Source organism: Knufia obscura (assembly GCF_036327395.1).
Source record: "Knufia obscura strain CCFEE 5817 isolate CBS 148926 chromosome Unknown scaffold_2, whole genome shotgun sequence".
Taxonomy (NCBI): domain Eukaryota; kingdom Fungi; phylum Ascomycota; class Eurotiomycetes; order Chaetothyriales; family Trichomeriaceae; genus Knufia; species Knufia obscura.
In genome coordinates this window covers 1942818-1963082 of record NW_027042688.1, presented here as the reverse complement: position 1 = coordinate 1963082, position 20265 = coordinate 1942818, and the positions used below count along the sequence as shown (strand labels likewise).

At 51.9% G+C, this 20265-nt stretch overlaps 10 protein-coding genes across 10 annotated transcripts; 6 read left to right on the top strand and 4 right to left on the bottom strand.

Annotated features, from left to right (window-relative positions):
* Positions 1-86: 86 nt before the first annotated feature.
* Positions 87-986, top strand: PMZ80_002565 (uncharacterized protein; the record flags this gene model as incomplete). Its single annotated transcript, XM_064870998.1, has 1 exon — positions 87-986. The coding sequence occupies one exon, from the start codon at positions 87-89 to the stop codon at positions 984-986; it is 900 nt and encodes a 299-aa protein (XP_064733451.1).
* A 765-nt stretch (positions 987-1751) lies between these two features.
* On the bottom strand, positions 1752-2615 carry PMZ80_002564 (uncharacterized protein; the record flags this gene model as incomplete). Its single annotated transcript, XM_064870997.1, has 1 exon — positions 1752-2615. One exon carries the CDS (start codon positions 2613-2615, stop codon positions 1752-1754), a length of 864 nt encoding a protein of 287 aa, XP_064733450.1.
* Positions 2616-5761: 3146 nt separating this feature from the next.
* On the bottom strand, positions 5762-6562 carry PMZ80_002563 (uncharacterized protein; the record flags this gene model as incomplete). Its single annotated transcript, XM_064870996.1, has 3 exons — positions 5762-6179; positions 6228-6329; positions 6375-6562. 3 exons carry the CDS (start codon positions 6560-6562, stop codon positions 5762-5764), a joined length of 708 nt encoding a protein of 235 aa, XP_064733449.1.
* A 2625-nt stretch (positions 6563-9187) lies between these two features.
* Positions 9188-10081, top strand: PMZ80_002562 (uncharacterized protein; the record flags this gene model as incomplete). Its single annotated transcript, XM_064870995.1, has 1 exon — positions 9188-10081. One exon carries the CDS (start codon positions 9188-9190, stop codon positions 10079-10081), a length of 894 nt encoding a protein of 297 aa, XP_064733448.1.
* A 743-nt stretch (positions 10082-10824) lies between these two features.
* Positions 10825-11325, top strand: PMZ80_002561 (uncharacterized protein; the record flags this gene model as incomplete). The annotated part of the gene is made up of 1 exon (XM_064870994.1): positions 10825-11325. One exon carries the CDS (start codon positions 10825-10827, stop codon positions 11323-11325), a length of 501 nt encoding a protein of 166 aa, XP_064733447.1.
* Positions 11326-11403: 78 nt separating this feature from the next.
* On the top strand, positions 11404-12663 carry PMZ80_002560 (uncharacterized protein; the record flags this gene model as incomplete). The annotated part of the gene is made up of 1 exon (XM_064870993.1): positions 11404-12663. The coding sequence occupies one exon, from the start codon at positions 11404-11406 to the stop codon at positions 12661-12663; it is 1260 nt and encodes a 419-aa protein (XP_064733446.1).
* A 102-nt stretch (positions 12664-12765) lies between these two features.
* Positions 12766-13769, bottom strand: atp12_1 (ATP synthase mitochondrial F1 complex assembly factor 2; the record flags this gene model as incomplete). Its single annotated transcript, XM_064870992.1, has 2 exons — positions 12766-13441; positions 13510-13769. The coding sequence occupies 2 exons, from the start codon at positions 13767-13769 to the stop codon at positions 12766-12768; spliced, it is 936 nt and encodes a 311-aa protein (XP_064733445.1).
* Positions 13770-14931: 1162 nt separating this feature from the next.
* On the bottom strand, positions 14932-16137 carry PMZ80_002558 (uncharacterized protein; the record flags this gene model as incomplete). The annotated part of the gene is made up of 1 exon (XM_064870991.1): positions 14932-16137. One exon carries the CDS (start codon positions 16135-16137, stop codon positions 14932-14934), a length of 1206 nt encoding a protein of 401 aa, XP_064733444.1.
* Positions 16138-17673: 1536 nt separating this feature from the next.
* HFM1_1 (ATP-dependent DNA helicase MER3) lies at positions 17674-19188 on the top strand (the record flags this gene model as incomplete). Its single annotated transcript, XM_064870990.1, has 1 exon — positions 17674-19188. One exon carries the CDS (start codon positions 17674-17676, stop codon positions 19186-19188), a length of 1515 nt encoding a protein of 504 aa, XP_064733443.1.
* A 266-nt stretch (positions 19189-19454) lies between these two features.
* On the top strand, positions 19455-19952 carry PMZ80_002556 (uncharacterized protein; the record flags this gene model as incomplete). The annotated part of the gene is made up of 1 exon (XM_064870989.1): positions 19455-19952. One exon carries the CDS (start codon positions 19455-19457, stop codon positions 19950-19952), a length of 498 nt encoding a protein of 165 aa, XP_064733442.1.
* Positions 19953-20265: the final 313 nt, after the last annotated feature.

The following is a 20265-nucleotide window of genomic DNA, read 5'->3' as shown; positions in this document are numbered from 1 at the left end:
ATCTCCTGTAGTGCCCAAAACGTGAGTATCAGGCATTGTATCAATAGATATAGTCATTCGCTATCGATTATCACATCTCCTTCACCATGCAATACGGCCCAGTCAACGACTTCCCCCTTTCCAACAGAATCGTCCTAATAACAGGCGGAGGATCAGGCATCGGCCTAGCCTTTGCACAGCTATGCTGCAAAGCAGGAGCCCGCGTCATCATCGCCGACCTGAAACTAACAGCTGATGCACAAAACTTCATTGACACAACCGACTCATCAAAGGTCATCTTCCAGAAGTGCGATGTAAGCTCCTGGACAGACCTCCACGACTCCATCACCGCGTCCGTCACGGCCTTCGGCGACGTGCCAGATATCTACGCTCCAGTCGCAGGCATATTCGAGCCGCCATGGAGTAACTTCTGGGACGACTCGGAGGAAACATCCTACAAGACGATTGAAATCAACGTGAATCACCCGATCAAACTGACGAGGCTGGCGATGCGTGCGTTACTCGGATCGAAGAAGCAGGGTGTGGTGTGTCTGGTCGCTAGCACGGCGGGCATCAGGGGCAACTACCTTGCTTCGCTGTATAGTGCGTCTAAGCATGCCATCGTTGGGTTCACGAAGTCGATGGGTCAGGCGGATCCTGATGAGGGTGTGAGGGTTGTGTGTGTGCTGCCGGGGTTGGTTGATAGTCCGTTGTGGCGGAGTCGGGAGGATGATATGTTTGCGAGGGCGAAGTTTAATGAACGGCAGGCTATTGTGCCGGGGGATGTTGCGGGGGTTATGGTTCGGATGGTGGAGGGTGGGGGTGGGGAGTATAGTGGTGGGACTTGTGTGTTGAAGACGCCGCTTGAGGAGAGGGTAGTTGAGAAGGGGTGGAGGGGGGGTGGGGAGGGGTATGACCCTTCGCCTAGGCCTGAGGCTGATATTCAGAGGGTGAGGGTGGCGTTGGAATGGGAGAGGGGGGTTAAGTGGGTGGGGAGGGAGAGCTGAGGAGTGGGATGAGGTGCAAGGTGCAAGTTGGTTGAGCATGTGCCTTGCAACGTGAGATTGGTGGCTATGGATACCGAGTGATATGATCGGCGTTTTAGGTCGTAGGAAATTGTGTTCCTGGTCTACTGACTTGATACCACCTATGTTGACCTCAAACTCAATGCGCTTGATCGACCAGGCCATGGCCATGGTTTCGTACCGGGTTCTGTGTTCGAGTAGAAGGCACGACTCACTGATAGGCGAGGACTTGATTTGAGAAGAAAGTTGTGGCAGAGGCAAGAGCAGTCAAGCGCAAGAAAATTCCTCCGCGCATGGTAGAACAGGGAAGCACGATCGCACTGCCAGTGTGAATCGATTATAAGGCACGGCTAGAACAAAACTAGAATGAGCAGCCGTGCATCACGAAGAGGAAAGAGTGTGTCATATGGGATGAAGGTAAGAAGGTATATGTTACAGTCTACTACCACTTACGACATCTGTCTGTCAATAGATTGTATATTCGAACATGGGAGTAGTGGAGGTCTTCATCTACGCCTGTTACTCACCTTGACCTTTGCAGTCAATACACGACCCGGGGACTCACCTTGCAACGCCGCATGCGTGACTTCCAAATCCACGTCGATTCCTGAGAGTCGACTGATGCTGTTCGTGGACGTACCCTCGAAAAGTCGGCCAGGACATGAGAGCCTCAGGCATTGTAGTTTCTGTTGGACAGTAAGTACATACAAATGTCAGGACGTAGCAGGGGTGGCAATGAGGTTGCAACTAAAGGTCCTCTTCCTTTTCCTCTTCCTTCTCTGGAACTCCAGTGGCGGGTGCTGCTCCAGCTTGTGATGCTTCGGACTGCGTCGCTGCAGGTGTGGAGGCTCGAGGCGCAGGCCCAGATTCCTCCCCTTGAGACTGTTCGGATTGGGCTCCATCTGTTTGTCCGTCCTTAGGTGGGCAAAAGACCTCCTCAAGTGCAAGCAACGTCTGCCTTGCGTGCTCCTGGGATTTCGCTAGCACATTGTCTCGTCCTACAGACAGATTGTCGACCTCCTCTATGCCTTCTTTCATAATATCATGGTTTTTCTTGATCGTATCGCTCAGTGTATTCAGAGAAGCTTCTAGCGAAGTATGGTTCTCTGCCTCGCGCTTTCGCTGATCTCGGACCTCCTTGTTCAGGGCTTTTACCTCTGTCGTCAAAGCATGCTTAGCGTTGCTCAACTTGTCGATGTTGCTACTGAGACTGTGTACTGTATTTTCGATTGTGGCTGTTCGTGCCAGTATTGTATTCATTGGCTCGGACAGTCGGCTAACGTTCTGGCGTACTGTGGCTACTGCGTTGTGCGCCTCTCGTCCTCGTACATCTAGTTGCTGGATATCCTGACGAATGACAGTTTCCGACATGATTAGCCTTTGCGTGAACTCACGCTGAACTTGTTCCAACCGCTCGCTGTAGATTCTCTGCGAAATCGTGCCAACGGCGTGCACCATCTGTGGTTGCTGGGTGTCCCTGTAGTTGTCAATGTCATGATGTATATTCTGTAGTCTAAATTCGAGGTCCTGCCTGAGCTTATAGAAGAAGTAGTACTGACAGATGGCTAGCCCGAGTAGCACCACAATGTTTTCGGTGAGAAAATCGACCATCATGAATAGCTGTATATGTGATATCTGGTAAGTGGATCCTCGTCTCTATGCCTTGGCCAATGCCGGTGAGAAGTACCGCAACAACAGCAGTCGAGTCTAGCAATAAAGACTTGCCATGCGAACCATGTCCCGTGCTTTCCCTTTGTGTAAAGTGCCGTAGCTCCACCACATCTAGTGGCTCGTCAATTCACAAAAGTCGAACAGCCGTCTTTGTCAACGGCACTTTCTATTCACGGTTATTCTTGGATCAAGCATGAAACGACCTCTCTGTTCGGCCTGACAAGGGCCTGATGGGGCGTGAGGCCAGCGGCTTGGAAACATCACCGAGTCATTGGGATCAAGGACCAAGGCTCTATCGCAGAAGCGTTGTTGTGCACCATCATGACACTCTGAGGGTCTTGACATGCAATGGCCCGCTGGCTGTGCTGCTCGTCTCCTTCGTAACCCGAGAACACCGACTGCTCGTTCAATCTTGCATAGACAATTGGCGCATCGGCGTTTCAATGGTACTGCGGACGTCCAAGAAGTTCATGTGCGAATGGATATACAGATGCGATAGAGTCGAAAGCTGGAATTGCTCACTGGTCGGACTGGCCAAAGTGAACAACATGCTTTCGAGACAACCGCTATGCAATGCTCCGTGAATATATACTTTCGCAGGTGCTGGACAAACAAGGTTCTCTGTTGTATGTAGCAACGGCTTCTATGTTCGACCTACTACCACGCAAGCTTGCAACCTGACATTCTTTTGGCATGTCATAGCAGAATAGGACCACTGGTATGAATCCGTGTAGACATTGTGGATCTTCACCCAGCCCGTAATCTGGTTGTCGTCGGTGCCTCGCATGAAAATTCCTCATTCACTTGACACAGACATTATCTGGGACAGTTGCAATGCACGCTTCTGTAGTTCAGCTGCTGGTCATAGCTTGAAGTCGCTGTCACAGCACACGACAAGCAGGCGCTTGAAACATAGGAAGTCCGGGCGCACCTGCTCTTGATTTTTAGTGTAGGAACGCTGTTGTCCGAGGGCTCCTGCCGCCCCGGAATTTCTTGTCCCACTCGTCGCCCGCCTCAGGAACTTCGTACCATCGTTCGTTTGTATCAAATTTTTGGCACACCTCGAGAGGAATCAAGTAGCCAAGTAACAATCGTTGATGTCCCGTCTCAAGCAAGAACAGGAATATGTCAGTTTGAATCCCGCATGACCTCTCAGTTTGTCACCAATCAATCCTGTGCATAAGAACATCGCCCAACACCAATGCAGGCACAACACCCACCAAACTCTTCCTAGCCCGACCCTTCCAAGTACGCGTGTTGCGAGCTCACGGGCGGTACGATGCATAACAGAAGGCCGTCCCAGAAACAACCTTCTCCCAGCCGAGAAATGCAAAGATCGGACACTGAGAAGCAGGAGGGTCGAGATGGGCTAAGACTATGGAAAGAGCAGAACACCAAGACTATCCGTTGCACCGTCTCAGGGACTTTCTCAGATACCTTGCCGCCACCTTAGCAGGTTCTGAACGAGGCGGTAGAAGAGCCATCGGTTGACCGTTCCCGAGTCCTTTCGTTGCACCCACGGCAGCCCTGACAGGATCAGAGACAATGCGTACGACTTCCTAAATCTCGACTGTTGACAGCAAAGCCATCAGGCGATACACCAGAAGCCATCAAAGAGCAGCTTTCGGGCGATAGCACATCTCCACTGGCTGACAACAGTCCAAGGACAGAAGACTGCATCGACGCCAGTGCTGCCGACACGAAGGGCCATGACCCATGGAGTTCATGCCGCGCGTGTACTCGAAGGCTAAGCGCTGCATCCTTGCACGATGATTCAGTCTTTAGGCACAAAGGAGACACCAACCTGCGCGTCCTCTTCACCACAACCTACTTCGGATTGTTGTGTGCCAGATACACACAGCAGTGGTGACGTTTAGTGATGGTGCCCAGCCGTGGCCGAACAGAGAGTCCAGAACAACTACAGCAACGCCCAGCGACAAAATTCCCTGGAAAAGCAAGGCGAGCAGTCTTCCCGTCGCTGTGAACTACAGCCAATGCAAGTCCCGAATCCCTGCGCCGTCTTGCAATGTTTGAACCTCGAACTTGGCCCATGTCGAACTCGATCATGCCATGCCAAATCGCAGGAATTCTGATCGATTTCAGGTACCCAAAGATGGTTCAGCAGAGAAATGACTGGCTTTTGCTATGAAGTCGCGCCGAGCCATCGATCCGTGACTGGAAGGGGCAATTGACCCACACTGAGAAGAGCATACCTTGCTCGCGGCAAGCTGGGTCTTCACGAGGAAGTCCAGCGTGCCGCCCACGGTTTCAGCTCTTCCATGCAGTATTCTAGCGGCACCCTTCCAGGTCGACCGACTTCAAGAACCACCTTTCCGGCGTTGTGATATGTGGTTCTGTCGGTTGATCTCGGTAAAAACGCTGGAATTGTCGCTACGTCTTGCCCATGTGTCCAAAGCTTTGTCTGAAACCTTCATATGCCAGAAGGGCATGACGTGGCCCAGGGTATGCTTGAACAGTATCAACCGAGAAGACACTGCCTCATCCAAGATTCTTGATAATCTGCATCAGCACGGAGTTATTCTCGAGCGTTGCTGCGTTGAGCTCTCGTCAGCAATGCTGACTTCATCAAGGCTAGCCGAGCTAATGGGCCAGCCTCTGGGTCGAGATCAGAAAGCATTCGCCAAGCGAGCGAAGGTCGCCAGGTCGCAGAAGCTCCTGCTGCCACAAGGAATTGCGTACCGGTGCGATGCTTCTTTTATGCCCGTGGTGTGAGTCCATGAGCTGTGGGAACCTTGGGCCAATGTGGGTGGTCTTCGATATCCAGAGCTCTGTCGCTGGCTATGTAACGAGAATACGGACGATCTTGTGCTCACGCGCCGAACGCCTTCTGGGTCCCCAGGCTTAGAAACCTATCTTCGGTGCAGGTGTATCATATAACGTTGGCAATCTTCTGATATGCTACCTGTCAGCTCTCAGTTAGCGTCTCGATCACCTCACACTCGTCTGCGGTAAGATTCTGCACAAGGAATCTAGAGAATCTCAGTAAACATTGACCATTATCTGAGGACCAGGAACGAAATTTGCGCACTCTTCTGCAACGAGGACCAGGCCTTCTCGCACGTCGCTCATGACAGTTGATGCGCAAGGGTCTCCTTGCTGGCAGACCGGCAGAACTCAATGTCGGACTCATAAACTCGGAGTGGTCGGCCCCCTGCGTTTTGGAACCAACCAAGAGAAATCGGCCAGCCCTTATACCTATCATAACAGAAGCTCCGCGTTTCCTGATCCCATACTGCCCAACCCACCTCATCCTCAAGTGTGAATGCAATGGCCACGTTGGGAATGGCCAGAGCTGCTGATTTGACGTCGATGCAAGCCTCAGCGAGATCTTGCGCAGCCTTGGAGGCGGAGGTGAGGTGTCTCAAGATCGTGGCATGAATCTCAGGAGGAAGATCGAGAATGGTTCTCTTCTTCTCCTTCTTCCTACTTCCCTCCTTGCTACCTCCCTTCTTAATACCCCTCTTCCTCCTAGCTCTCTTCTTTCTATTGCATGTTAGTTGACTGTCTTAGCGGCTAGGAATGCTGACATACTCGACTCGGAAGGAGGGTGTTGCCGCTGACGGTGCTCGTGAGGTCTTTGCCAGTGACGGTGGCAAGCCAGTATTTTCGTAGCTGGCCAATATGTTGCGATAGCTGTCAAGCGTTAGATGCGGGTTTTCTGCTAATGTTCGAACTTACTCGTCTCGTGATTCAGAGCTACCTCCTCCAGCAGCAATCTGTTCGCCCAGGTCGGTTCGTCGGCTAAGATCACGCTTGAGATCTGTGAAAATTATGGCTTTCATGATGTGGTTGGTCGTTTCCGTCGCGCAAGTTCTCCTCGCACGGTCTTTACCGCTTGTGCCCATGATGGCAGCGAGCAAGTCCATTGTGGAAGAGGTACAGATGGTGCAAGAAGAAAGATGAGTCGGCAGGCTTTGAGTGGTGCAAAATGGTTCGTCAAGTTTTGAGCGTATGACAAGTTTGAGGAAAAGCTAGTCCTTGAAACTCACTCTTGAAAGCGGCGAATCGCACAGCACGGAAACTCAACAAAGACAGGCACGGAACACAGACTACGACAGACAGACAAGCTACACAACGACAAGACAGGCACGGAACACAGACTACGACAGACAGACAAGCTACACAACGACAAGACACAAGAAAGCAAGAGTTTGGTGAATGTGTTCAGATTATTTAGCCTTTGAACTCTCCAGAGGTCTCCCCAGGGAATCGTCGTCGTCGCTGCAGGAGATGCAGGCACCGAAAGACCACCACGTTCCAGAACCGGCAGACTCGGATGAGGCTCAGATGAGCCGAGAATTGGTCGTCGTCGAAGAGGCACTGAAAGATCATCGTGATCAGTTCGAGTGGGAGGCTGTTGATATGTGGCATGTTCTATATGGTTGATCATGTGCGTTAGACAGTGATGCGAAGCTGAGAGGATGGATGATGACTTACGCTTTGTTCTTGTGAGGGTTGGTTGTCTGGTCACGATGAGTGTGCTGGGGGATCGCAATAAATACCATGGCAAACCGCAGGCACGTGTTGGTCTTGGCACCTGACTGCAACCCTTCACCAGGCGGAGCTGAGCCGGCGAAACGTTATGGTTCGATTTCGCATTACGCAGCTCGGCGCTATGGTTGCAGACATACAGCAGCCGAACTCTGCAGCAAGTAACAGCGTTTCGCAGTGAGTACGGCAGAGCTGTTCTACGACGAAGGAGATCTTCCAACATCTGGTAGACCAACCGCCATACATATCAAAGCTACACAGATTTCAGGGTACCTAAATCACATCGAGAGCAGCACGCACGCCCGCGCGACAGTCGCTTGTGGTATCCGGCCCAAACTGAACATTTCTCCTGCCAGATACTACTCGTACCATCCACATGCGGGGTGGCTTCTGCTTGTCTCCTGCTCGCGCCATTACGCTTTTTCCTCATGCTTTCCAGTACCATACCAACGAGGTTGGACACATTACCAGAACAGAAGGGCCTCCTCTCTTTGGCAATCACGAGGATTGAGACATTGGTGCGTATACTGCGGAAGCAAGGATTGGTGATCCGACCTAAGGAGGAGGAGCAGTCATTGATCCTGAACACCGGACGCAACGGAATTGTCTCAGTCTTGCTCTGCATGGCCGGGCATAACAGAGATCGCGAGGTCTACCATGGTACCCGGAATACATTCGCCTAACGATCTGCTAGGGTATACCCCCAGCTCTCAGCAAGCAGCTTTTTGAACGCCTCGAACGATCCATATGTGTATACAAGGTGGTCGACTTCCCAGCATTGCTCAGAGAACAAATTTGCGGATTTTCCAGCCAAGCCAACGATGTGCACCTTGGCTCTTCATAACCTCTCAGGCCTTCGACTGGTAATCCGATACACCGATTTTCATCACCAAAGCTTTAGCATGACTAGCTCGGACCATTGAATTTATTCAGTACAATGCGAATACAGACTGCTCACCGTTCACACTCGAGACTGATGCTTGTGCCAACACCTAGCGCCCGGACATCAGCGCGCGTCGTCCAGATTCAGCGACTCTGCCAAGCCACTGCATCTACACCGGAACGCCTCTACCGCTTGGCAATCATGCAGCGAAATCGAGCTAGAGGTGCAAGAATTCAACGTCTGGATCTGAAGAGGAAACAGGAATCAGATGCAATGTACGCATTGTAGGCGACGTCCACAGGCAGGGATATTGATCATAACTTACCTTCACGGCGTGCTGTACAGATGGATGGCGGAACGGCTACCGATGCTGTATTCGAGGCTTCAGAAACTCGCCGTCAAGAATACTTATAACAGGATCCATGTCGAAAGAGTTCTAGTGGCACGCGTGTCAGCAGATTGTCGGCTTGTGCCCACGGCCAGACCCGGTGGAATGCAAGATATGATAGTGCTCGACAACACGAACAATGACGGCCAAGGATCGAGCTGCACCTGGATGTCCGATTGGCAGGCTCTACCACCAGAGTTCAAGCATCGCAAGGAGCCAGGTGTGAAGGCTCTTCCCAGGCCTGAGGTTCGGCGCCCGCTGGTAGGAGAGAGCACGGCTTTCACTTGGGCCATTGACCGGCTGCTACTAGCCCGAAGCTAGTCTGATAAGATAAAGCTGCGCTGATGCAACGTGAACAGGGATCATCAGATGGGAGCTTTTCTTAGCCACTCATTCTCGCACGTTGTTCATCAGACCTTCTTCACGAGCTATCACAATACCAGACCGCAGCCCACGTTTTATTGCAGGTGGTCAGTGCTTGCGTCTCAAGTCATGCATACCAAGGTACCATGTAAACTTTCAAAATCAGCCCTAGCCGAGCCCGCAGCAATGAACTATGGATACAAGTCTAGGCCGCCTTGCATTCTACTCGCATTGTCGAGCCCTCGACATCACCCGTCGCCGGAACTTTCGTCATTCAATACATTATGCTCATCTAAACAAAATCTCGCGCGAACCACACATGCAGAAACACACTTCTGATCATATAGCTCTCCTGCGCAGCCCAGTATGAATACGGGCCCACGCCTGTATGATTTTGCAGAGTTCGTCAGCCAACCTTCTCCTCTCCGCAGTAGTTTTGGCTCCCAAAACTCTGAGAGCACCGGACTTTCTTTCTGGGATCCTGCTTATACACCGGCAACTTCCCCTCCTGCAAGCGAGAGGGGATCAGCAATACGGTCTGCTTCGGCCGTGTCGACCGCCGTGGATCTACTTTCACCCGTGACGCTATCGTTCACGAAAGGCAGCAAACTCTTCAAGCTTAAGTATTCGAAGGTTGTAGTGTGCAAAGACGTTTCGGGGTCGATCCGTTGCATTGAGCTCAGCGACCCATCTTCACTGTCCGGTGCGTTCGTCCATACATTTGTCAATGGCAGAAAACCAATACCTCATCTCGAGCAGCCGGCGACGTCGACGCAGAAGTCACTTCGGGTGTGCTTTCTCGAGGACCAGAATGTACAGGTAGCACAGGCGGTCTTCAATACGCAGCCACAATACACATTTGAAAGGGGCAGCGATTGCGATAAATCCCAGGAAGCAGTTCTCGGCGTTGCGGTGTTGTTTGTGGCGGGTGTGGCGGAGATCGTGTCAAAAGGTCGTGGTGAGGAAGCCATCAGTCAGAATCTCCGCATCTGCAGATCGACTACCGGTGCATTGAGCTTGCTATTTTTTGCCAACTCACAGCGGAAGGAGAAGAAGCGGTATTATTCCTTGCCGGTTGACGCCATTGATAGTGTCGAGCCTCCGAAGAAGAGTGGAAAGCCGGTGCAGATGAAGTTAGCGACTAGCAGCGAGCTGTCTGCGCAGTTGAAGGCTCTGAACATCCTTTTCATCGACGGAAATGATGCGAAACGGATGTGTACCTTGATGCAAGCAGCGGATGTCAAGATCACTGGTCGATAGAGACCGACACTTCCAGAGTCTGGATATGAAGGCATGATTTGCACGGTTTTACTAGCGGGGAGTTGGTTCGGTTCAGGGTTGACAATTCTAATCTACTCAGTATTCGTTGTTCAGTAACACCTATCACCGGGAAATTCTACTATGACCACTTCTGCTGAAACAGCTGACGTCTGGAGTGCACCGATGGGTGCTCAATCCGTCGAAGGTCATGCTCGAAGAGAACATGTCGAGCCCAGTAAATTCCGATCATGAGAGCATGCTTCGCTCCGGCTCGCAAGTCTAGGATTGGCGGGTGGGCCAAGTCCGAACGTTCTGTTCGATCCCCACCCTCATGCGTAAAAGGCGCGCACGTGGACGCTACCATTGGTCAAAGGGGTTCTAGCCTAGCCATTATCCTCGAGCATGTTGCCAGAACAGCGCAAGCGGCGCATCCCGAACACGCAAAGCCGTTCCAAACTCTTGGATAGTGCAGGGATGAGATGGTTCGTCGGAGTTTGAGGACGCCTTCTTGGCTGGTGCAGCAGAAGAAAAGCGAGCCAGCTCTAGGCAAGTAACGAGCCGAAGTTGCCTGTCGCTTGCATGATGAACACCTCTCACTCGTCTCGAGAGCGATCTTCCTTCTAACAACTGTATCCTTCGAAAGTGACATTCATCATTCAAGAAACGGCTTCTGCGCGCTCACAACATGGTCTGGTGAACCTCGGCAAGTGGAGCTGAGTTAGCACTGCTCGAGTCACACCAAAATGGGAAGGTGGCGCCTGTACAAAACTGACCGCACTCGAGAATTCGACCATGAACGGGATCGCAATGTGAGAGCGAGACAAATCTACGAAACGATCGACCGACAGAAGTTCCAGTATGTTGTCGTACTCGTAGCTGGCGTCGGCTTCTTCCTCGATGGGTACACGTTATTCGCGAGCAATATCGTACTGCCGATGATCTCGTATGTCTACTGGCGCGATGACCTGAATTCGAGCAGAAATACTCATATCAATATCGCCACGTTGGCTGGTACCATGATTGGACAAGTGGTCTTTGGCTTCCTGGCGGACAAATACGGACGGAAGAAGATGTATGGTGTCGAGTTGCTGTTGCTCATCACTGCGACCCTTGGCGTTGTTATGAGTTCGGAGGGCGCCGAGGGCAGTATGAGCGTCTTCGCATGGCTGCTGTGGTGGCGCGTTGTTGTTGGTATAGGCGTTGGGGCTGACTACCCTCTAAGCGCCGTCATCACTTCCGAGTAGGTCGTCGTCTTTCATCACTAACATGAGCACATCCTAACAGTTTGCAGGCTCTCTCCTACCAGGCATCGAGCCACCATGATGGCGAGTGTCTTCTTCATGCAGCCGCTCGGACAAATCTTCGGTAATGTCGTGTCGCTCATCGTTGTCGCCATCCACAGAAACAACGATCCCGAAAATTTGACCAGGTCATTCGATCAAATGTGGCGCTGGATCATCGGTATCGGTGTGTTACCTGGCGTCATCGGTGTCCTCTTCCGAGTCGCGATTCCTGAAACACCACGCTTCCTACTCGACATCGAGGACGACCCGATCAAAGCCGAATTTGACGCAACAGAACTCTTCGGCGACAACATCAGCGACACAGAACTCGAAGAAGCAGCATGGGACGTCTCAGCACGTGGCTCAGCAGTCTCAGGAAGCCGAACAGATGAAGCAGCTCTCACCGCGCAAGCAGAGTGGACGGTTGGGGCCGTCCCGACGGTAACCTTGAACTCAAACTGGACCACATCGAAGCGTGACATCATCCAGTACTTCTGGAAGGAACGAAACTGGATAACACTCGCAGGAACAATGCTTGCATGGCTCCTCCTCGACTTTGCATTCTATGGCATCGGGATTTCATCTCCAAAGTTCCTGGCCAAAACCTGGGGCTCTCTCGACATCGAAGGCTCGACACCTTTCTGGAAGACTAGCGATGATCCCGCCGTCAGTGTCTTCGATATGTTCTTCAACACGTCAGTTCATGCTCTCCTCATCCTTAATCTTGGTAGCTTCATCGGCGGTGTTCTTATGATCTCCCTCGCAAGCAGAATCAATCGCGTCAGCTTGCAGAAGTACGGGTTCCTAGCGCTTGCTGCCCTCTTCATCACCCTCGGTACGATGTTCATGACAACACACAAGGAAGGCGCTCCGGCTATTGTTCTATATATCGTCGGCCAGCTATTCTTCAACTTTGGTCCTAACTCAACGACCTACATTCTTCCCGCTGAGCTCTTTCCGACACGATACCGTGGTACATGCCATGGGCTATCCGCTGGAGCAGGAAAGCTCGGCTCCATCCTTGTCCAGGTCTTCAGCACGTATTACCGATTGGGGTCAAGCACACCTGGGAATGCGGAAACGGTGCGATACGGAAAAGTGCTGATTGTCTTCAGTGCTATCATGATTCTTGGCGCGGTGGTCACGCATTTCATGGTACCGGATGTACAAGTCAAGGGCAAAGGCGTACGGCGGATCTGGGGGACGAAGTCCAAGACTCTGGAAGAGCTGGCGGTTGGTCGAGCGGGGACAAATAGCGATATTGTGCTGCGCGCTAGGCGGAGGAGGGAGACGGACTGAGTAGGACTTTTGACCTCACGACGCGGGCTTCGAGTGCCATGTCACATGTACAGTAAATTGTACAACACAACAATGCCATGTTTACTGCTCAGTGTCCTCCATTCACCCCCCAACCTTCCCCCTCGCCCACTCGCCAATCCTCCCAATCGACCCCGTCGCCTCCGGCGCCCTCCCAACCATAAACTCCATAACATGCTGCTGTCCCTCCTGCACCTCAAGCACAACCTCCACTTCCAACCCCCTTAATCTCTTCGCCATCCGCTCCCCGTGATCCCGCAACATGTCGTGTCCAGCAACAGAGATCCAAGTAGGCGGCATCCGCCGCAGATCCTCATCTGATGCTAACAATGGACTCACGAGCGGTTCGGTCGCGTTTACACCGCTGCCCTGCACGTACCGATCAGATAGTAACTTCACGAATGGCGCGGTATTTATCAGGTCGTGGTCTTTATTCGAATCCATCGTTCCGCCTGTCTGTGTGCTCCAATCATAGGCTGGACTTAGTGCGATACTGAGACCTGGCACCGGCAAGCCACGCTGAATCGCGGCGAGCGGGAGGCTGGCGGAGAGGCCGCCGCCGCAGGAGTCGCCGGCTAGGATTATTTTGGTGGGGTCGTAACCGAGTGTGAGGAGGTGCTGGTATGTGGTTAGGCAGTCGTCCAGCGCGGCGGGGTATGGGTGTTCGGGGCTGAGGCGGTAGTCGGGGCTTATGGCGGGGCAGTGGGTTGTATGGGCGAGGTGGGCGGTTAGTTTGCGGTGGCCGTCGGGGGAGCCGAAGCTGGGGATGTTAGTATGTGACCATCAAGACGGCCGATTTTGGTGCACGAGCGTATAGATACGACCTACCTGAAGCCACCACCATGCATGAAAAGTATCACGTGTTTGGCAGAGGATGTACCCTCCGGCTTGAACCATTTACATGGGACGTTCAGTCCATTGGCGAAGATTGTGATGTCCTCGATGGTTACGCCGGGTGCCTCTGAGCCGACGTCTCGGACTTTCTCGTATAAGACACGTTGCATGAAGGGGTCGCCATCGGCTGGGAACCTGGGGACGAGCTGTTTGAAGTGCTCTGCTAGAGCTTGGGATTCTTTACTTGGTGACATGCTTGCAGATGCAATGGAGCTTTGGAGTGAGGGAAATTTATGGTGCTGGGTATAGGTTATGCTTGTAGGAGGTGCCAAGTGAATTCAGCAGGAAGGGGCACCAGGTGTGGTGACGACATGGGGTGGAGCGGGGAAACTTTACTCCTGCTCTTAATTCAAGACTCTGAGTACCTGTCCATCCTGAATCGAAATGTATAAAGCAAGAAGCTGAGTATTTTGTCAAGGTCCGGTACATGAAAATGATTGAGAATACTGTCTACCTTCCGCAGGAAGTAGGTGTAGGTACCTCAAAATGTACTTGGCTTGCGCTCCCCTATACTTGCCTAGTGAGGTAGATATGAGCGACTCAACGGATGAGTTCGTATCAACTTGGTTTGCATCTGCAGCAGAAATGTAGTTGAACAAATTCCTCCTTGGTTCTCCCGAACAGAAGGTGTGTGAGCGAGACAAAGCTTGAACGATGTCCAGCATATGACTCCTGACTTGACTATCATAAAATTCCTGCATCGTCTCTTGGCACAGTAGGAGCAGAGTGAGACTCGCTGTGGGCACGAATATGCCCACCCAGTCGCTGGTGCCGCCCGTGATGGTATCGTTAAGGTCAAGCAAGGACTAAGGAGGAAGAGCTCGAATAAAGGTTTAATTTGCTGGCTCATTCGCAACAGGCATAAATATCCCGCCGTACATATGTGCATAATGAGCTTTACTTCTATACCGTACGTTCCTCTTCCATCTGAGCAGAGGAGATTACTCTCCCCGATCTTGAAAGTGCAGACAATTGCTAAAAGCTGCTTCACTGAGCTTCAATGTCGCATCACAATCTCTCTGTCCCTTGCATGCTCACAAGTGAGCTTACTCAACTCAGCACTACCGCGCATAATACCTTGACTCGTCACGGTCCTCGACCCTCCAGATAACCCACGGATCAAACCTACATGCTCACAAGCTCCCGCTCTCCTTTGCGTACGATGAAATTTGCGGTGCGAACAGCAGTAGTTACATCGATGTCCTCTCCTAACACAATACGACGCTGTAGCTGCGCGTACGGTGAGCGCTATACTGACCAGGACTCTGTTATCTGAGGGCACAAACAACCACAACAAGACGAAGGAGAGAGACTCAGAGATGGACTGTGATAAAAGATACGAAGTTGCTTCACATTTCAGCAATCGTCCTTGTGAGGCTGTCCTTGCTTGAGTGCTTCCCTCGCCTCCTCCGGCAGGTCCTGTCGACTGCGCTCACAGCGAGCCCTCCACGCATTCAGCCTCGATTTGACCCTGGCTTGCTCGAACGATGACGAAGAGTCCTGCGGTGAAGTTTGGTCGACACTTGCACCAGTTTTTCGCCTGAAGCTGCTGCCACAAAAACGTGGCGCATAGCTATGCTCACACGGCGCGTTCTTGACATTTACGGATGGTTCAAGCTCTTCGTCCTTGGCATCAGCAATCGATGTCTTAGTCGCAGTCGCGACCTCCGAGTCTGGCTCACCTTGTGCAGATTCTCCGTCGGAATTCCGCTCATCCGGATCTTCCCATGCAACATCGACGCCTTTGTCCTTCGCGAACACAAACTCTTCGCCATCAAAAGGCACTCCAAGAAGGGACAACTCTTCCACGAGGTCCTTGATCTCCGCGTTCAGCCTCTCCAGCTCTTGCTTCTGACTCGTGGTCTGTTCATTTTGCTGCATTTTGGCTCGTCGATACTTCATCTCGGCCAGCGCCTTGACCAAATCGTTGGTTTTCTGCGCCTGCATATCCTCTGATGTGAAGCTTGCGAGATTGTATGAGCGCTGTTGCGTCCTGAAGTTGAGGCAGTCTTCTTCGAAAGCATCCAACAAATCGTCGTCCACGGCTGCTAAGTCATCGGAAATATTGACCAGCGTGCAGCTTCTCCCAGTCTTCGCTGGATTGAAATCCAAGTGAATTTCGAGTTCGAAAAATGCGTCTCTTAGTGCATCTTTCAAGCGGACCATTTCGCTGTTCTGCTTGGTCATTCGATCAGCTAACTCGGTAAGGGCCTCCTTGGCCAGTGTCCTTCTCAATTCCATCGTCTCAAGACTCTGCCACCAATTTTGTGGTCGGCTGTCCTTGAGGTAGTTAACCATTTTAGGCAGCTGGGCCATGATAAGTTCTAACCGCTGTTGCTTGGCTCGAAGATTGCATTGCGCGTCCGGGTGGAGTCGCTGATATGTTTCTAGATCCCACTTCGCCTCTAATGTGCGAAGAGCCAACTTCTCGATCATACCATTCTGTACATGTCCAGTGTCCGGGCCAGCTACCGCATGCTGTCGCATTGACTGCGCGAGAACATCACGAAGATGCTCGCCTTCCGTCGATACTGAACGGGTTGTGTTCGGCTGCAGTGACATGTTGCTGGTTTGCGTGCTTGACGAGCTCAAGCGGCTTGTGGACTCAGCAACAGCTGAAAGTGTTACAAGCCAGCACCATCGGCTAATTTTAGCAACACGACAAAGCAACAAAGACCGTACCGCAAACACCAGTTTGGATCTATTTCCTTAAAGGCTAACGGTCAGCGCCATGGCCATGACCATGGTCAACAACCCCTAATATACCGACCGTTCATACTCGGCTGAGATGACCTCAATCAAGTATCTTACAAAGGCGCAGGCCGCCACCTCGTGCTTCCCGAACATCTCGAGACCACGATTCCCATTGGTGAGGAGACCTCCTACGAGCCAGCCTCAACTCGACTATAATGATAAAGAGCCAGGCGAGCTCGTGGACGACGATCATGAACCACCAAAAGCTGGCTGGATGCCAGATGATGATGCAAGTGCCGTGCCTACTGATACAGTTCGTGACAAAAGGATCGGTGTCCTTGATACCAAAGCTCGTAACTGGCAGACAGGTATGATTCTGTACCTACCTCACGTCGTGCCAACCCTTAATCGCTATGAAACGGATCCGGATCATGCAGTGCATACCGAGAAAATCGCAATGTCACACCGAAGGTGCGTCCAGCCATCGTGGTAGCAGTCTATCATATCGGAATGGTCGTTCTGCCGATGTATACCTCTGGTGGCAAAGGCCTGAAACACAAGTCCGACACTTACAAACGTACAGCAATGTCAGTTCTCAGTCCCGCTAGGCCAGGAGAGTGGTGCTCACATGAAGCTCGACTATATGTTGACCATTCGGGTGGCGGCTGGGACCCCGGTGTCGGTTCCTACGTGAGTCTTGCCGAGCCGTACCACGTTAGCTACAAATGGCCACTGGATTACAGAGGTAAGCTTGACCCTTCTAGCCGAAAATTGCTCGTTAGAAAATATGAGAGCTGCGTGAAGATGGGTTTCCAAGAAGTGTACCATCAGCAGGACTGGTGGTTGGCCCAGTGCGGCAAGGACCAGCGTTGGATCGAAGACGAGGTAGAGGAAGAGAGACGTCTGCGGGAGCGCTGCTACAAGCGATCGCGCAGAGACTCAGACTCGGACTGCTCGACGAGATCTTATTCACGTGACAGGTAAGGCAGGTAAGGCAGGTAAGCTACTTTATGTTCAATTTCAAACCAATTTTCATTATTGTACTCTACCATACCATTCTCTGGTAGCTGATGTGCGTGTATAACTTGTTTATGACTCGAGCCTGTCTTTGTGGTCACCGATACGAAACTCCTCGACCATGGGACAAAGAGTCGTCTCCGGAAGCGGCGGTCAAGTCGACAAAGAACACTATTCCTGGAATTTCACAATGCTTGGTGCTGGTCACGTTGTGCACGGGCAAGCTCCAGTTGAATGGCAGTATACCACACATCTCTGGTACGAATGTTTCAAAATAGTCTCTGGCCATCCCTGCAAGTCTCTTGAAATCTCCTTTCGTGAGGCAAGAATAATCACCAGAATCCATCGGATTCACGCTGGCGACTGGGCGACGGCAATTACACAAGCATGACGAAAGGAGCCAAAGCATCGTGGGGCGCGTTCCCAAAGGTGGTGCTAGACGCTCTGTTGCCTCGCGCCCAATCCACCCCAACGAGCAAAGCCGGAACCAAGCGAAGGCACTCCACGACCAGTATCGCCGGGAACGCGGCGCCCTCAAAGAAGTCGCGCAGCTCAAAAGAGCTTGATCAATGTGACCAGTGCGGTCATCCTATGAACACCGCACATGACAATATTACCTCTCGGAGAGGCTTGGGAAAGGTCAATACCGAGCCCAACCAATGGCGACGCGGGATGATAATCAAAGTTCTTCACCTTATACCAACGCTAGGAGAAGCGGTGAATGATGACCACCGAGTTTGGTCGAAGAATATTGGCAACATATGTCCAAAGATACGATACGCGATCGTGGTCGCCGTGTACTCTACACGGATGATCGCACTGCCAATTTTCAGCGCTGGGGGCCATGGCACAACTCACAAACCTGCCGCATACAAGCTGACCGCGATGTCAGTCTTGGCCAAGGTGGAGCCTCCCATTATGCAGAAGGTGACGGACGATGTACTCTATGTATCCGGGCAGTGGCAACCGAAAGAAGGCTCGCACATTAACCTCAACGAGCCGATGCCCGTCCACTATGCATGGCCTCTCGAATGTGTCGACCAACTTGAGCCCCGAAGCACAGCACTTCTTCAACAACGGTACCGCATTGCTCACAACATGGCATTCGTGCCGCTTTTTGCGCAGGAGAGCTACTTCAAGAGCCAAATCACGCGTGAACCGATACTCTGTCCGCTTCCGGACGGGGCACCAGCCGATGAGTACTACGTCAGCGAACCGCATCGGCCGAGCTTCGCCTCCAAGAACGAGAATCTCCTCGTAGATGATCTTGGTTATGGACTTAAACCCGCGCGACACGACAGCAAGGCTGGTAGAAACCTGTTACAGTGGAAGCCAAGCTTGAAGCATCTCCTAGGCAGCACGACTGAGTTTCCACACCACGACTTTAACGATGTATGGGAAGTGCCGAGCAAAGAGGCGAGGAATCCCGGATTTCAAATCGATCACTATCCCTACGATCACATCAAGAACAAGAAGCGCGGCGCGAAGAGGATGTCTAGTAGTAGTGAGCAGATCAGCCCGAGGACGATCAAGCTATCCAACGGTAGGTGGCAGTGTTTGCATGATTGTGCGGATAAGAAGAAGTGTAAGCATACTTGCTGTAAGGAGGGGGTGAAGACGAAACCGAAGGATCCCGCGCTGGAAAGGGCTGTGAGTCTCGCGAAAAGCGGAAACCGAGTTGCAAAGAAACCAGCGGCAAAGAAGCCAGCGGCGAAGAACACAACGCCGAAGGGGGCTGTGCAATCTGCGAAAGCTGAAAACGAAGCCGCGAAGCAGACGATGAAGGCTTACACAGAGGCGAAGAGGGCGTCCAGGAAAGGGGCTATCGATGAGGGAACGAACGGTGGTCAGAGGAAGAGTGAGAGACTCAGCAAGGCGAAGGCAGGCAAGGCGTCGAAGTAAATGTAAGTCCTATAGGCGAGCCGTCTCTGTCAAACATAAGCAGTTTGAGGGTTTCAACAATACGTGTTTGCTCCTGGTGTTGTGTTTGTTCTTTTGTCGATCTCTTCTCTTTTCTTCCCTTCACTCGCTCCCAAATTTAACCACCTACACAGGAGAATCGTAGCGACCTCCATCCTCATCGAAATGACGTCTGTGGTGACTATTCTACCCCACAACTTGACACAATGAAGAAGCAGAACATCACATCTGCGTGAAAGCCAGACACAATGTCCTCACCGATCAAGAAGACGATTGGCGTACAGCCCAAGCAAGGTGACTATATCACACAACCTGGAGTACAAGGCTCTGGAGAGGCCGGAATCACTGGTGTAACGAAGGCGGCAGAAATAGTGCAACTCCAGAACGAGAATACTACCATCGGCAAGACTACCAGCACACCGGGCCTACACACTGAAAGATCTCAGCAAACGTCGTCAGCTGCTGGCGATGGTGCTGGCACAAAACAAGACTACGGCGACTACGATGAGCAGACCCGCGAGGAACAGGAAGAAGAAGAAGGTGACGATTACGACTACGACTACGATGAAGACTACTACTCAGATGAAGAATACGAAGACCGCATTCCAGATAATGCACAAGCTGCGATGTCTCGAAGGAGAAAAGGTGGAATGTACGACAAGTTCTATGTTCCTGGTCAGTCGACATACCTGAAGGATCAAGTGCCAGTCAAGAAGGGAGAGTCAGGGAAAACCAAAGGAGTGTGATGAAGGAGTATGTTGCGGTAACGGTTGATTTCAAGGAATGCTCAGTGTTGTTGCACTGTACTGCAATGGGAGTATTGGTTGGCTCAAGGTCGTGGGAACGGAAAATGTCCAGTATCCATGAGCATCTCGTAGATGCAGAAGGCGTCTTGCCAACGACTGTGTTCCAGTCTATCCCTTCTGCTGAAGGAGCACGATCCTACGAATGCTGTCAAGTCTCGTCCGAAGGAACTGTAATGGTCTTGGCATTTGACGTTGGAGAGCGGCGGATATTGGCGCAGGCACACATTCAACCCCATTAGAATGCTCCTATCCA